Source organism: Solanum stenotomum, chromosome 4, assembly GCF_019186545.1.
Source record: "Solanum stenotomum isolate F172 chromosome 4, ASM1918654v1, whole genome shotgun sequence".
NCBI classification, from domain to species: domain Eukaryota; kingdom Viridiplantae; phylum Streptophyta; class Magnoliopsida; order Solanales; family Solanaceae; genus Solanum; species Solanum stenotomum.
This window is the reverse complement of record NC_064285.1, coordinates 60,863,491-60,880,389: the sequence shown is the minus strand read 5'-3', so window position 1 is coordinate 60,880,389 and position 16,899 is coordinate 60,863,491. Positions and strand designations below refer to the sequence as shown.

The following is a 16,899-nucleotide window of genomic DNA, read 5'->3' as shown; positions in this document are numbered from 1 at the left end:
GATTTCAGCAGCAGTAATTAGTTCCGGGATAAGATATTCCTACGACCCTACCAAAGGGTGGGATAATAGTATCAGGATTAGTTATTCCGAGATAAACAAATGAAATGATCCTTCATATTCCTTTTCTGCTAAATAAGGTGGAGGTTATAGCTTTTAAGAAATCATAACAAACAAAACAGAACCACACAGACAGAAACATTACTTCCAAAGAACAGTGTCTTTGAATCCATCAATGTCAACAAGAACAATTTATCAATTAAGACTTCTATCAATTAGATCATGGTATACAATATATAAGCATCGTATACAACATATAGACATGCCTCCGTACTATAAATCTAGGAACTAAAACACTTGACGGATCAAGGAGCACCACTAGGCGAATTGCTAGTCACAGTCAGCTGCACGCCTACTTCAAAAACATCAAAGATTGAGGCTCAAACTAAGAATCTCAATTTGTCAATGGATTGGCATTGCTAGTTACATAAGAAACAACTACGGTTATGTCATCAAGTTTCCCCCCATGGTACTCAAATCCGGCCTCTTTGGCTGCATCAGAGAAAGGTGATGGCTTAGTTGTGTCCATTGCTCTTTGCTGTGCCAATGCTGCTATCTTTTGAGCAGTCATCTGTGGCGCTAAGCCAGCTTCCACAGCATGAACCACAACTTCCGTGATATCTGCATCATATAAATTATCAAAAAGCCCATCTGTACCAGCAACTACGATATCTCCTGGAGCTACTGTAATTTTAAACACTTGGGCCAAGCTAGGCGAATCACCAGCACTGCTGCCTTCCAGTTGATAGGGAAAATTAAAACCATGCTGTTGTACAGGGGATTTAAATATAGCAGATCCATGCCTAACCAACATAAATCCGCTGTCTCCTAAATTAACGGCATAAAGACCTTCATCAGTGAGTGCAACGATACAAGCAGTTGAAGAACCTTTTGCTTTTGTTCTCATGTAAGCTTTCTCCAGGACCCTGATAAGGTCTACGGAATCCTTAGGTTCCTCTTGTATCACAGACATACAGTTAGACATTAACTCACGGGCATATTCTCCCGCATCAATACCAAGATCAGCCCATCCACCGACCCCATCAGCTACACCTATAGCTTGTGCAGGATCACAAATGAAATGAGCATCCTCTCCACCAGTTTTTGCTTTAGCAGGATGAGGCAGGTAAAATGATCCCGAATTCAGCTTCAGGTGTATCTTTCCTTCAGAAGAATCAATAGTACTCACAGTTTGTTCCTTTCCCTTAGTATTATCACAAGACAGGCTGCCGGGAGCAGTAGTTCCAGAAGAGAAACGTGCAAGTGATAAAACACGAAAACCTTCTAATCCAAATCCTTCATACCAACTGTAATGTCCCTTCCTTTTTGCAACACCAGTTCTATAATATTGAGACAACATGAAGTTGTGAGGTTGGCCTTTATTTCTCAAACTAATGTTTGCTTTTCTAACATTCTCAACGCTCCTATTGCTATAAGAGACGCTACTATTATTTACCGCCAATCCATAATGCAGGCGCCTAGCAGCCATATTACTAACAAAATGGCCAATATGAGAAGTTCTTGAACCACAAACAGCCATTATCCGCTGTAACAATCAATATGAGAGAAACTCTGCTTGCAGCAAGTAGTTCAGGATGTAAAGTCTGCAAAAACAATCACCACATAAAAACCTAACGCATTCCCATCATCTAACACAATTTCTTTGTTTTTCCCTTTCGAGACACACTAGATAACGCATGAATACATAAAGAAGAGTAAACATCAAGATTCAAACTCACAATATCTCCCTCTAAGTTAATCCCAAAACCTCTCCCTTTTCCATTCCACAAAGGAAAACAACATAAAAAGAAATGTTTATAACCGTAACAATATAACTTCTTACAAGCAAGAAGTTCATAGTATAGAGACAGGAGCTATGGTTCACGTGAACGAAGTAGCTTTCAGGCATACATTGTATATGTATTACTCTTTGTTGTTCCACTTTATATGACTTACTTTCGTTTTTAACCAGTCCCAAAAAGAATGTATATATTTAGTAACATTTTAACTTTAACGTGCTCATTTTATCCTTAATGAAATGATTTCTCGCCACATAAATATATATGACTTATTTTAGACCACAAGTTTCAAAAGTCCTTCCTTTTATCTTAAACTTCGTATCAAATCAAACTAACTCATACAAAATTGAGAAGAAGGGAGTAATTAAAAAGCTCATTAAAAATCTACAAATATTTGACAATGGATCCACCTTTGCACAAGGACCATCTTGCACTGTGCCGGAGCCAAAATTTTAACTTTATGGATTCTGAATTTAAGAATAATGACTATAAGTGATTATAACTAGGTTTTAAATCAAAACTTGTATATATTCAACAAACTTCTTGATTCAAATACTCTATTTAAGTAAAAGTTATTGGGTTTGACCGAATCCAGCTTCTTACATAAAAGAACATATTAGAATAGATAAATTCTAATGAACAGACAATCTCAAGAAGTTGATAAACAGCTAAAAAAAAAAGTGACAAATATACAAATTTTATCTTAAATTTATTTGACCAAAAAAAAAAAAAAAAACTCAAAGGTAACATCAAAATAATCCAAACCCAATGCAAGGCAATTGACCCAACAAGCAGAAAAATATATTAGGATTAAAAATGTCATATTTATCCTTATTATGCTAACAAGGAACAGATTTAATGAAAAAATTTACAAATGTATAAATATAAACTTTATAGAAAAATTTACCTGAAAATATTTTCGTTGACGGCGGACAACTATAGTATGAAGTTTTTCCGTTTTGTTTCCTTTTGGGTGCAAGAACACAGAGGAACTTTCCTACCACATTTTAGTAGACCTTTCCATAATAAAAAATATATATAAATATTTTAAATAAAATAATATTTTAATTTTGTAATAGTAAACTAAATATGTCAAATGTATCAAAATATTATTTATTATGATTTTAAATATGTCACATGAAAAGCTAGAAAGAAACAGTTGTTAAAAGATATATAGTATGTAGCAAATGCTCTTTAATTTTATTTCTTAGCAGGCTTCATTTCAATTTATTTATCTTATTTTTCTTTTTAATTTATTTTAAAAAATATATCTTTCTGTTTTTGAGGCTTCTTAACTTTTCAGATGACATGTAATAAGACCTCAAATTATATCACATTTTGGCATAAAACCAAAAATTCAAAAAAAAAATTTATTCTTTAAATTTCGATAAACAAATTAAAATGAAGATAGTTATTTTATGGGAGATAGACCATCGAATAAAAGTATAGTATTTGCAATATATGTTTTAAAAATCTTAAAATGATTAAACATGCATTAATAATTCTCACTGTATAATTCATATATTATTAACTCCACATTACAAATTTCTATATTATAGACCCCTGGATAATTTAATTGTTGAACCAAATGACCCCTACTATTTAGTTCTAGAGTTGTACTACTTTTATTTGATTTCTAGAATGTTTAAATTTGAATTTTTGTTTAATATTTTGGAGCGTGATAAGAACAGGAGATAGGTAAACTATGAATTCACTAAAAGATATTTTAAAATCTTATTCTTAAATTACAATTTCTTTTTAAATATCTTATAAATATGTACTTTTTGTATAATAAAGTCAGAAAATTATAATTTATCACATGAAAGCTACTCCACAACTGTGGAGCAACTTTCATCATCAAGTGAAATGGTCAAAATAATTATTATTCGCTTCACAAGTAAAATTGTCATGTTAGTTAAATTACAAAATATAGTTTTTCTTATTAAATTTCACTAACTATATCAATAAAGTTATAAAAAAAAAATTGTATCCTTAAAAGTTAAACTTGTGTAATTTTCATTCCCCACGATTTCTCATGCAATAGAATTTATTTTTTCTTTGGAGAAAACATAAACACAAAAAAAAAAAAAAAAAAAAAAAAAAAACTTCTAACAACAATGATTGGTTTGTCAATTTTCAAACATCATTTTTCATTTACAAAATTAAAATTATTGTTTGAAATTTTTTTACAATAAAATATGGTCAAACGCCCACTATAACTCTTCACAGAAGTAGTAGTTTTTCCGTTGATATTCTATGACTTGGCACAAAATTTTAAGAAGAAAAAAAAATTTATAATCTAAAATACTTTATAATTATTGATGACTATAAATTATTTCAGCTAATATAAGAAAAAATAGTTACTTATTAAATTATTTATAATTTTAATAACTCCCTTCCTTCGTCTAATAATAATTGTCAACTATTGACTTGACACACATCTTAAGAAATAATAAATAATAAGAGTAATATTACTATATTATCCTTTAAATATATAAAATGTAATGTCTTGGGAAATATATTAGATGTAATAGTATTTAAATAGAAAGATAAAACAAACACAAAACGATAAATTATCTTTTGATTTTCTAAAATAAATAAATATTGTTAGACAACTATTTTTAGTATAATAAATCAGATGAATAAAGAAAAAGGGAGGGGAAAAAGGATAAATATACCCGTACTATCGTAAACAGTATGCAGATACCTGTCATACTTTTGGGACATTGGTGCCCTGCTATCCAAAAACTAAAGCATATATGCTTTAGTTTTTTGACGAGAGGGACACCAATGTCCAACAGTGACGGAGGGTATGCATATGGTAACATTTTTTTTGTTACATGCTAACAAGGAAACTACAAAAATAAATTGACACATAAGTGTTTTAATAATTGGCTTACAGCTGAACTGAAATTGCTGTATCATCAAGAACACAATGTTTTGCTACAATTTAGTGGCCCAACAATCACCTCCAATTTTGGTTCAATCACAGTATCCATCAAAACCCAGGTATAATCTCCACTCTTTTTTGGCTCATCATTCTCAAATCTCAACAATTCAACAATTGTATTCTCTAATTATACTGCTGTGATCTATTAAAATAGTACCCTTCATGGTTGTGGTTGTTCAGAATTAAGTAAAGCAAATTCTAAATTCTGAAGAAGTTTTACTGAAATCAGACCCAATATAGTTGAAGGAAAGAAAATGAGGAAAAGAGAAAGCTTCAATTCGAAATCTTTAAGCTAAAATGCCATAACCAAGGGAAGAATGTCAGATTTTAGTGAGTCCGTTTGAACTTTTTTATTTAGGTTTACAATAATTAAATAGTATGTTTGACCAAGTTTATAAAATGTTCTTGTTTGGAGAAATGCTTTTCGAAAAAAGTACTTTTCGATAGTAGCAATTTGTGTTTGATTAATCAGTTTTGCCCAATGTTTGAGCAGCAGTTTGTGTAAGCTACTACTCAAGCACTTATTTTTCCCTAAAATCGATATCAAATACCTAACTTTCTAAAATAAGCACTTTTAGCTTCCCATATAAGCCTCAGTCTCAACCAAGTTGGAGTCGGTTATATAAATCCTAAACCTGATCATGTTTCTCCATTTAAACTCTGATACTAAACAAGAACCTTCTATTAATTAGTTTCTCAAGTATAAATTTTGTTGTTTCTTTTGATACCATTTTGTGGACATCCGTATGCATAAGAAATGAGTGAATAGCTCATCCGCTAATTTTAGTACTTGGGAAAATACATATTCTTCTTAACCAACAATCTAAGTCTTCCTATATCAGCCACATTCTAAGTAATATTGCTTGTTCATATAGTTGATCCCATGATCTGATTGGACAAAGAGTAAGGATGACATGAGAATGGGCATTAGATTACATTCTCAAATCTCAAGCGTATTAATAGAAATAGTTTATCATAATGAGGTCTTCTTAGAGTCAAAGGATTGAAAATTTCTTGATCATCATACAAGCACCCACGGTCATGGCCTACTGGTCAATGAAGTGGGTTGAGAACCATGAGGTCTCAGGTTCAAATTCATCGGAGACAAATATACTAGGTGATTCTTCCCTAGTGGAAAGAGCTATCCGGTACCTGTCCTGGTGGGAGGAGTAGGTAACCGTGAAAATTAGTCCTATTTCAGTACATGAAAATTCCTCCTTTAATGGAACTACACCTCTGAATAGAAAGTATATCCAATAGGATATTTCGTTATCTGATACCTTTTGGTGTGTTTGAGGTGTAGTCCAACAAAAGGCATTGCTTGTTTGCTCTTGTTTCCTGCAGTAATCAATAACCTAAAACTGGCCAAGCAGGGTAATGCATCCAGCTTAGTTTACGTATTATATTTATATGGCTGATGTTTTCCCAAAGATTCTTTTTTCCTTCCAAAACATTCCCATTCTTCATGTAATGAGGATTGTTCGTCGGTCCTTGTAGGGGGTTGCCTGTGAAAGTGGTGTCTGCCTGCTGCACTGAATGTCCTATATTTAGTGAGGTTGAGGTTAAACATGTCATTTCAGGTCTTGCGGCATCGATCCTATGTCTCTCTCCAAGTAACATGGTTAGTATCTTTACTATATTTTTTCTCCTGATTCCAGAGACAAAAGTGGCACTGCACATATGTATTTGGTTGATTTGATAGAATGGTTGTGAAAGCTATAAGTCGAAAATGATGCTTTTATATTAAGCAAAGATAATTTTATGGAAAGAATATGACTTTTGGGAATGCATTCTGTTACGAATTAACTTAAAAGAGAAAATTCCAGAAATATTTGTTAAACTTTCAAGCGTATCTTCTTTCTATTGGTAGGCTTTTGCAGCAGACCCTCCTCATTACAACAGTGTGTTCCAACTTGCAAATGTTGCAGACAGCATGCCAACACTTCCATTGGAGAAGGGAAATGATGGTGAAAAGCTGATGATGATGCGAGGCATGACAGCGAAAGACTTTGATCCAATCAGGTATTCTGGAAGATGGTTTGAAGTAGCTTCCCTTAAACGTGGATTTGCTGGACAAGGTCAAGAAGATTGCCACTGCACACAGGTGAATGTTGAGAGTGTTAACACCTGAAAAATCACGCCTTTATTTGCTGTCTTTTGGGGATATTTTGGGTTACCTGATTCTCGGACACAAATACTTGAAGATGTCTTTTTTGGCATAATCTGTCTTTGTTCCAAATTATTTCAGGGCATTTACACTGTTGATATGAATGCACCTGCTATCCAAGTAGACACATTTTGCGTTCATGGAGGACCCGATGGCTACATTACAGGCATAAGGGGAAGGGTTCAATGCCTTAATGAGGAGGATAAGGAGAAAGATGAGACTGATCTAGAAAGGCAAGAAATGATTAGGGAAAAGTGTTACCTTAGGTTTCCTACACTGCCGTTCATCCCCAAGGAGCCTTATGATGTGATTGCAACTGATTATGATAACTTCGCACTGGTTTCTGGAGCTAAAGATAAAAGCTTCGTTCAGGTAATCAATTCTTTCAGTATGATAACTTTGCACTGATTGCAACTGATTATGATAACTTTTTAGTTTTGTACAGCTTTTAAATTACAAAAGATACAAAATGTGGCATAACAATAGTAGTTATATGTGGATGGTTTCTTACATATCAAATGTTTAGTGCTGTTATGCCTTTAAATCAATGAAATATCCCAACTAAGCAATAGCATAATAGGGAGCTGTTAAAGAAGTCCCACATCCGTCAATTATGGGATAGGTGGTTCGTTATATGGTTTGGGCAATCCTCACCTCTTGAGCTAGTTTTTGCAGTTGAGTTAGGCTCAAGATCCATTTCTTTACTAGAGCAAATTAGAAAGAAAAACTTTTCTTTTGTATGAAGACATGGATACAGCCACTCCCTTCGAACTTTCTGATATCGGGTCCATTTTCTAAGTATCAAGACTTAGTATGTGGGGATGTTTTAGATATCATTAGCATAGCCTACAGCTTACGTAAAAGGGGTACATTGTACAGGTATCACACTGGATGGCGTAACAGTAGATACATTTTATAATTACGGATATATGATGTGAACTAGGATTGATTAATGTATTTGTTGATGTTAGTGCTTGCAGGAGCAGATCTAGTGAACTATATATGGGTTCATCCGAACCCAGTAGTTTTGGCTCGTACCCTGTATATATGTTAAGATGTGCACTAAATAAGTAGAGATGATAGATTTCAGATCCAGTAAATCAAATGTTTATGGTATGACCCCAAACTCGAACCTGTAACGTTCAAATCCTGGATCCGCCTATGGGTGTTTGAATGTCTAGTATTGTTATAAGAATGCTGGAAGAGGCATTTGTGATTATAAAAGAAGATGCAAAGATATCAACTTTGCACGATATAAGTTATAACACAGCATAAATCTATATCTGATGCAATTGAACATTACACAAGAAGAAGAAAAAAATTACAAGGCTTCCTTCATGAGAGTGATGGCAGGCTTGAAGCTTTTGAAGGCCCAAGCTTCTGTTACTACATACAACTTTGAACTTCAATCTTTGAAGCGTAAGCTGTCCACATAACTCATTATGACATTCTGGGTGTGTTCAGTACAAAGGAAAATGTTTTACATGAAAATAGGTGGTTTTCTTACTTTTTTTCTAGTGTTTGGTACATAAATAAAAAAATATTATCCTAAAAGCATTTGCATATTATTTTTTTTATTTTTTTTAGGTGGGGTGAAGACGAGGTGTGTTGGAGGGTGGGAACTGGGAAGGAGACAATTAGTGTGAAATGTCACCTGTGAAACTTGTTTTCCCTACTTCCTCTGGGGAAGTTATTTTACTCATTTTTAAGGAACTTGTTTTCCTGGAGAAAATGTTCTCAAAAATTTCGACCAACCCAACATGAGAAAAGTCGAAAACATTTGATTTTTTCCCCTCCATACTGAACACACCCTCTATTTCGATTAAGTGTATAATCAAGTTCTGCCGTGTTCATCTAATGCACGTTGAAGTGATGAAATATACTTCATTCAAAAAATATACTTTTCGATCATAGCTATGATAATCAATCTCCTGTTTGAATAAGTCATGCTGGGTCACTGCTTATTGCTTAATTGAACACTGGGGCACCCAGGAGAGTGCTGAGTTGCCAATGGCTAGTTGGGTGCTGGGTTGCTGAGGAGAACGTTGAGGCAGCCGGTTGGCTGGTTCCCTAGAATTCATCACAGTATTTCTCTTTTACCGTGTAAGAAGGTGCAGAGACTCACGTTGGGTCGCGAGTTTTGAAATTTCTTTCCGGAACCATAAAGGAAACTCATGGTACATTTCATTTATTGGTTCATAGGTTGCTGTTATGAAATTGCTATCCGATATTATTCACATATTACTGAAGCCTGAATTTGTAGTTTACAACTCTCAAAATTGCTTGATTTACATAGCATCGAATGAGTAACTGATTATGCCTTTTTTCTCTCCTCAATCAGATATACTCGAGAACGCCTAATCCAGGACCAGAATTTATTGAGAAGTACAAAAACTACTTGGCAAGTTTCGGATATGATCCGAGCAAAATCAAAGACACTCCACAAGACTGTGAGGTAAAGACTACCAGTCAGCTATCAGCAATGATGTCCATGTCCGGAATGCAACAAGCTCTAAACAACCAATTTCCTGATTTAGAGTTGAGACGCCCTGTTCAATTCAACCCATTCACAAGCGTTTTCGAAACTCTCAAGAAACTTGCTGAGCTTTATTTCAAGTAGTGAATCCACTTGAATTTTATGACAGATATATATGTATTACTTGTATAGTGCATAGTTCTTATGACTAGTGGGTGTAACACATTGAACTAAAGTTCAATTATGAATGATATACACTCCAGAAAAATATATATGTATGTGTATGTTACAATTGGATATTTGTAAAGAAAATTGCCCTTAATATTCTACATATGTAGAATTTAGTCCGAGTTCAAAGAATTCAATTGAAACTATTCATTTATGCTCTTATTGTATACACACGTTTAAAATGTACACATATATAATATGATTACAAGAAAATAAAGTTTGTAAATTAATTAAATCGGCATTATAAATAAACATGACCCTTAACTTGGCGTCGGTTGATAACTATGACCTTTAACTTTGGGTGTGCACAAGTAGGCACTTAAACTTGTGTAAAATTGAACAAATAGACACATTCGTCCTACATGACATCCTACATGGCAATTTTGTGTCCTGCATGGAGTCTTACGTGTATTATGTCATGTAGGACATATGTGTCTACTTGTTCAATTTTATACAAGTTTAAGTGCCTACTTGTGCACACTCAAAGTTGGAGGACATAGTTGTCCGTTGAAGCCAAGTTAAGAGTCATGTTTATGTATTATGCCTAATTAAATCTCTTTATGGTCTAAAACAAGCTCCTAAATAGTGATATGAAAAATTAGATCAAGTTTTATTGAGAGGCAAATTTTCTTTTGTTGAAGAGGATAAATGTGTTTTTACTAAAATGGTAGACAATGATTATGTGATAATATGTTTATATGTTGATGACATGCTTATATTTGGTATAAATTTAAATATTGTGAAAAGTACCAAAGTGTTTTTGTTTACTAATTTTGATACGAAAGATCTGGGTGAAGTAAATATGATATTGAGAGTTCAAGTTATAATGAGTGAAGATGATATAATGTTGTCACACGAACATTATGTGGAAAGACTTCTTAAAATGTTTGAATGTTTTGAGGTGACACTTGTAGCCGCTCCTTACAATGATAACTCTTAATTGAAAAAGAATTATGGTGACCCAGGTGCTCGAATTGTTAAATTAAGAGAACAGTTTCAAACCATAAAATTATGTTTGATAATACTAGTTGGTTTAGCAGAAATTGTTTGCCTCAAATTATAGCTAGACCATTGGTCATAAGAACAAATCTCTCAAATAAAATTTGGTATGAGATGAGTTTATTTAACATGTACGCATCAAGCCAACAAGTTCTCCCATCACAATTGATACAGGGTCAGGAACTAAATAATTTTCATCTAAAAATTTGATATGTGTACATATGATTGTATTGCTCCACCACGCACAAAGATGGATCCCCACATGAGGTTGGGTGTAAATGTTAAATTTCCTAACATTATGAGGAGTGTGTTTAGCAGCTGAAAATTATGTGTGGGGTAAATTATCTAGATCCTCGTTAAAAATATGTGAACTTGAAGTTCAACAGATAATTCATTTGCAAAATATTGCAAATAATTCACCAGATATATTTGCTGACCCAATATTTTAATTAAGCTGCAAATGCTCCAATAAATAGCCCTTGAAGGACAGAGTCTATGGTACGCCAGAAGCGTGATATACCAATAGATTCCAAACGTAAAATTCATTGAGGAAGGAGATGAGCAAATTATCAAAATGGTCATGATAATGAGGTAAGTGCTTTGAAAGAGCACTATGAGCTAACAAACACTTCATAAAACCTTGGCAAAGGTTCAGGTACCTGAAATGATGAAAAATGAAGAGATCTCAATAAGTTATGTCGTATTGGGATCAAGTCAAATGACCGTCGACGATAATTTTGATATGAAGTAGCACTCAATGCTATAAATGATTACGAAGATCTTGAATTCAAATTTGTCATATAGTGTGGACAGATAAATAATTGGCCAAATAAAATGCATTATTCAAGTATATTTTGTTTCACTTAGAAAAGTGATGTTTTTGAACTATAGCTCATAGATCAGGATATGATGTCAATGGGGTACAAATTAAATGAATCATTGTGTGAAAGTATAACTGTAAGATATAAAGTGTGGTTTGTGCCTCGGGCATAAAGAGTTTTTGCAAAAGTTTTGACATTATTAAATGGAGATATACTCTCTAGTGGTGGATGCAATGAGACTTGTTTCAGTATGACAATAGATAAAATACTTGAATATGTATAATGAATGGTTATCATGTCTAACTAGAAGATGAAGGTTATATGAAAATTCTTGAAGGATTTAAAATGTCTTAAAATAATTCCATTGAGTACCTGATGGATTTGAGATTGCTTAAACACAAAGAAAGAATCTTTTCGATCTCATGAAAATGATTAAAAAATATCATGTGTTATTACAATTGGTGCACTTACAGATTAGTGGTTATGCAAATGTTAGAAGATTATTTGATATACATAATGAAAGTTATGTGAAGGGATTGTCATATTATTATTCAAGTTATGCCTAGAAACTAACAAAGCAAGTGACTCAACACATAGAAGATGTTTGATTTTCTTTGAGAAGAAAAGATGAGCTTCAATAAAAGTGAAATGATCAATCTCTGAGTCAGAAATGATTTGATTATATAGATGCAGAATATTTATTTGACCCGTTTAAAGCTTGATCACAAATGGACTATTTGTTTACATATGGAGGCACAACAATATCTTGGCATTCAAAGAATCAAATATTAGTAACCACTTCTTCAAATCATGCATAAATAATATTGGTCTATGAAGTAAGTCGGAGTGTGTTTGGTTGAAATTATGATCTATCATATTAAGAAAATGTGTGATTTTCCTTTGGAAAAGGATATCCAGCCACCATATACAAAAATAATCTATAGCTCAATTGAAGGGAGGATACAATCAAAGCACATCGGACAAAACATATTTCACCAAAATTCTTCACACATGGTCTTCAACAAAATGGTGAGACAGACGTCCAAAGACCCGTTCAAGTGATAATCTTGTAAACTTATTCACTAAGGATTGCCAGCATCAATATTTGAGAAGTAGTGATATAAGATTGGAATGCACCGTCTTCGAGATATCAAGTAAAGTTTTTATTAGGGGGGGGGGGGGNGGATTACATGTTGTACTCTTTTCCTCAACCATGATTTTATCCCAATTGAGGTTTCCTAGTAAGGTTTTAATGAAGCAACATTCAAAGCGTATTAAAAGATATGTGTACTATTTTTATTTCACTAGAATTTTTTCCCACAAGGTTTTTGCCTAATAAGTTTTAAACGAGGAATATTATATATGGACATCCAAGGGGAGTGTTATAAAATATTATGGTGTGGATGTTCACTACACCAAGAAGTTACTATCACTAATTAGCTCAATTAGTTCCCCCGATTATTTAGATAACTTCCACCTTTATGATCATCATTCTTGTAACCTTCCACCTCCATAACCTCCTCCATCATCTTCATGATTAATGTTATGTTTATGACTAACCTTTGGTATGCCTCTATGTAACATTATAAATAGAAGCATAAGAGTTCATATTGTATACATATTGTAACATTTGAATACTTAAAAGAATAAGTAAAGCTCTCATCTATTGTCTCTCTATTTCTATTGCTCTCATCTTCTATATTTCTTGTCTTATTTTGCTTTAGTTTTATAACATATATTATTAACTTCATATTATAAAAATGATTAAATTTTATTTTTTGATAAATACTTTGGGGTGTGATAAGAGCCTCAATTAGACTTAGAAAATATATGATTCACTAAAAAGAATAAATTTAAATTTTATCCTTATTTTAAAATAAAATATGGCAAATAACAATCTCTTGTTTAATGTCATATATATATATATATATATATATATATATATATTTTATTTTATTTTTTAATTTTTTTTTTTTTTTTTTTTTTTGAAAGTGAAATCACAAAATTATATTTGTCACATGAAAGTGACCTCGCAATTGGAAACTTTCATCATCAAGTGAAGTAGTCAAAATAAAATTGATAGCTTTACAAACAAAATTATCATATTAGTAAAGTCACAAAATATTTTTTTTCGATTTCGTCGCATGAAAGTGACCTCACTATTGGGGAACTTGAATTTCATCATAAGTAAATTAGTCAAAATAAATATTGGTAGCTTTACAAAACAAAATTATCATGTTAGTGAAGTCACAAAATATTTTTTTCTCATTAAATTATTAAATTTCACCGGTAATATCAATAAAATTACAAAATTATTTATCTCCTTAAAAGTCGATGAACTTGTGTATTTTCATTCCCCTCAATCTCTTCTGTAATTAATATTTTTTTTCCAGAAAACATAAACAAAAACCTTTTAACAACAATTGGTGGTCGTAGGGTCAAAGTCTACTATAATTCTTTTTTTTTGTTTTATGTATTAGAGTTCGATTACATTGAGAGAAATTCTATAATCAGAAAAATCTGAGCTTAAAATCTCTAATTAAGAGTGAAACAATATTTACCATAACAAGTGAGTTTACTAAAACTCTTCACACAGGTAGTAATCTTTCCGTTGAAATTTGTATAACTTGACACAATTTTTTTAAAAAAATTTATGATCGTAAAATACTCTTTAATTGTTTATATGATGATAAATTATTTCATTAAATAAATATAAATAAAATTTTATAATTAAATTATTACTAATAAAAAATATTACCATTAAAAAGGAAATTACAAGACAATAACTGAGAGATTATATCAACATAGATTGTGCTCTAGTGTTGAGACGACTCCAACCTCAATCAGAGCTTCCATATGAAAAATAAGTTGGTCATTCATAAATATAATAATATAATAGATTAATTACGAATTATAGTATAATATCTACTTTTACTGAAAATAACACTAATTTTGTTACCAGAAATAAAAGAAGACATTTCCTCTTTATATTCTCTCTTTCATTAATATATTTTCTTTCTCTCTTTCTCTTTTCTTCCAACATTTTCTCTATCTTTTATTCTTGTCTTTTCTTCAGTCATTTTTTCTCTCATTTTCTTTTCTTTACGTCATTTGCTTTTTCTTTCTCTTTTCTCTCTCTTTCATTCTTCATTTTTTCTCTCTCCTTTTCTTTTCTTTGCTTCATTTTCTTTTTCTCTCTCTTTTATTCTTGTCTTTTCTTCAGTCATTTTTTTTTCATTTTCTTCTTCTTTCTCTTTTCTCGCTCTTTCATTCTCGTCTTTTTTTCAGTTAATTTCTTTGTCATTTTCTTTCTCTTTCTTCCATTATTTTTCTCTTTTTTTCATTCTTGTCTTTTCTTCAGACATTTTTTTTCTTTTTTTTTTAAATTTCAATTATTTTAATGTTTAAGAATATTTTGAAGATTATCATTTTATTTTTAAAAAAATATGGACATCGTTAATAAAAGAAAAAATGCACAAGTATCCCTTCAATTATACATGAAATCCCATCGACACACCTTAACTATACATGAATCATATTACCCCCTGAATTATTTTTAAGTGTAATAAACACATCCTTAACACAACATAAAACCTATATAGCCACTCGCATGATAGGAGGTGTTTTACACTCGCCTCCAAGTCATCATTATATCAATGTCACATCAATAAATGATCAGATCTATAAAAAAAATATAAAATTTCATGTCTTTTGATTCCTTCTTCTTCATTATCAATCCCCACTTCATAACCACGAAACTCACTTATTTTAACCATTAAAACTCATAGCAATAACCATGAAAATTATAACCCACCACCAAATTTATCCCTTCACTACCACCGGATTCAATATCTACTATCAATTTTATTTTTCTTTGAATCCAAATAAATTTCATAAAACATGGTTTAAAATCTCCATTGAAGAAACTACCTAAATTTTGAACTCTAATTCGAGAAGAATTCAAAATTGGGGTCATTTTTTTCTGATTGAATTTGGATTAAGATAAAGGCTGATTGAAGTGAGAAGGGAAGAGAAGAGAAGGAGGGAGGGTGTTATTGATGGAGAACTGAAGCGGCATGGAAGTTGGGTTGGGGTAGGGGTGGGATGTCATATTGTTGGAGAACTCAAGAGCGGGGGGGGGGGGGGGGGGGGNGTAGGGGTAGGGGTATGACATGGATAATTGAGGAGGGGATGGTAGTTAAATTATTTATTTATAAAAAAAAAATTAAAAAAAACTCTATTTTAAATTATGCTCTTTATATGTTGCCTAAATTAAATTCCTAATATGCACTTTTTTTTTCTCATTAGTGAATTTCAAGTAATTTATTTGAGTAACAAATGAAAAAGAAAAAGAATTCTCTCGATACAATACAAATTAATGAAAAACACTGAAAAGAATTCCCTGACAATTTAAATATGTTGTGAAAAATGATAAAATTTGACTCTATTTCATAAAAAAAATTAATTTTAAAAACAATATCAATTTAAGTTTTAAAGTTAATTAACTATCTCTACTAATTAATTATAAAAATGTCCAATTAAAAATGAACACGTGTTCATATTAATCAGATTTTAATACCTTTTTTCGTATCTCACATGCCTCTAAGAGAGTGAACTCACTCTCTGTGCCACCTCAGCACGAAAGGGTGTGTTTATTACACTTTAAAATAATTCAGGGGGTTAATAGGTCTCATGTATAGTTAAGATGTGTCGTTGGGATTTCGCGTATAGTTGAGAGGTGTACTTGTGCATTTTCTCTTAATAAAATAAATAAATATAGATTATACTCGTAATACGTTTTGATATGCATTTTTCAATGCACATTGTGAACATATAACTAACATATTTTTAATACAATAATATATTTTAACACCATGCATCAATAAGTGAATTTTTTTTTACAATATATTTGAATTCAATATATAATACATATTATAGGCATGTTTCAATGCATGTATTGAATATATAACTAAAACATTTTTAATAAAATAACATATTTTTGTACCGTTAATAAGTGAAAAAATAAACAACAATTATAATACATTTTGAATTCAATATATTATACATATTATAGGCATGTTCAAATGCATGTGGTGAATATACAACTATAACATTTTTAACACAAATATATTATAAGTATTATATGTGAATTTCAAACATTCCATGTAACACTTCGGTATTTGAAAGAGCTAAAAATAGAAAGAACTAATTTGGAAAGAGCAAAATCTAAAATTTTGCAAGTTAAACTTAAGTTATGAGTTTTGGGTCAACTTCAAACAACCATAACTTTTAGTACATGATGAGTTAGGTGGTCCATAAGATATCAAATGAAAGGTCTTGAAATCCTCTTTCCAACGCCACCAAGTTTTCTAATTTTCGAGTTCAGACGAGTGAGATATGAT

At 31.8% G+C, this 16,899-nt stretch overlaps 2 protein-coding genes across 2 annotated transcripts in view; one reads left to right on the top strand and one right to left on the bottom strand.

The window, feature by feature from the left end:
• Positions 1–284: 284 nt before the first annotated feature.
• LOC125862923 (probable protein phosphatase 2C 55) overlaps positions 285–16,899 on the bottom strand; it is a 217,629-nt gene continuing 201,014 nt past the window's right edge. The window contains exons 2-3 of the mRNA XM_049543044.1: positions 2,764–2,794; positions 285–1,661 (exon numbers count right to left, since the gene is read on the bottom strand). Coding sequence (XP_049399001.1) covers positions 452–1,597 — 1,146 coding nt within the window. The 5' untranslated portion in view covers positions 1,598–1,661; positions 2,764–2,794 and the 3' untranslated portion in view covers positions 285–451. The remainder of the gene's footprint in view (positions 1,662–2,763; positions 2,795–16,899) is intronic.
• On the top strand, positions 4,708–9,726 carry LOC125862927 (chloroplastic lipocalin). The gene is made up of 5 exons (XM_049543051.1): positions 4,708–4,865; positions 6,304–6,427; positions 6,677–6,910; positions 7,055–7,345; positions 9,315–9,726. Exons 1-5 carry the CDS (start codon positions 4,792–4,794, stop codon positions 9,591–9,593), a joined length of 1,002 nt encoding a protein of 333 aa, XP_049399008.1. The 5' UTR covers positions 4,708–4,791; the 3' UTR covers positions 9,594–9,726.

Excerpts from the sequence above, each read along its gene's own strand:
- LOC125862927 (XM_049543051.1), top strand. The coding sequence starts at position 4,792 with ATGTTTTGCTACAATTTAGTGGCCCAACAATCACCTCCAATTTTGGTT. Across the intron at positions 4,866-6,303 it reads CAGTATCCATCAAAACCCAG|GGGGTTGCCTGTGAAAGTGG; the intron begins GTATAATCTCCA and ends CGGTCCTTGTAG. Across the intron at positions 6,428-6,676 it reads GTCTCTCTCCAAGTAACATG|GCTTTTGCAGCAGACCCTCC; the intron begins GTTAGTATCTTT and ends TTCTATTGGTAG.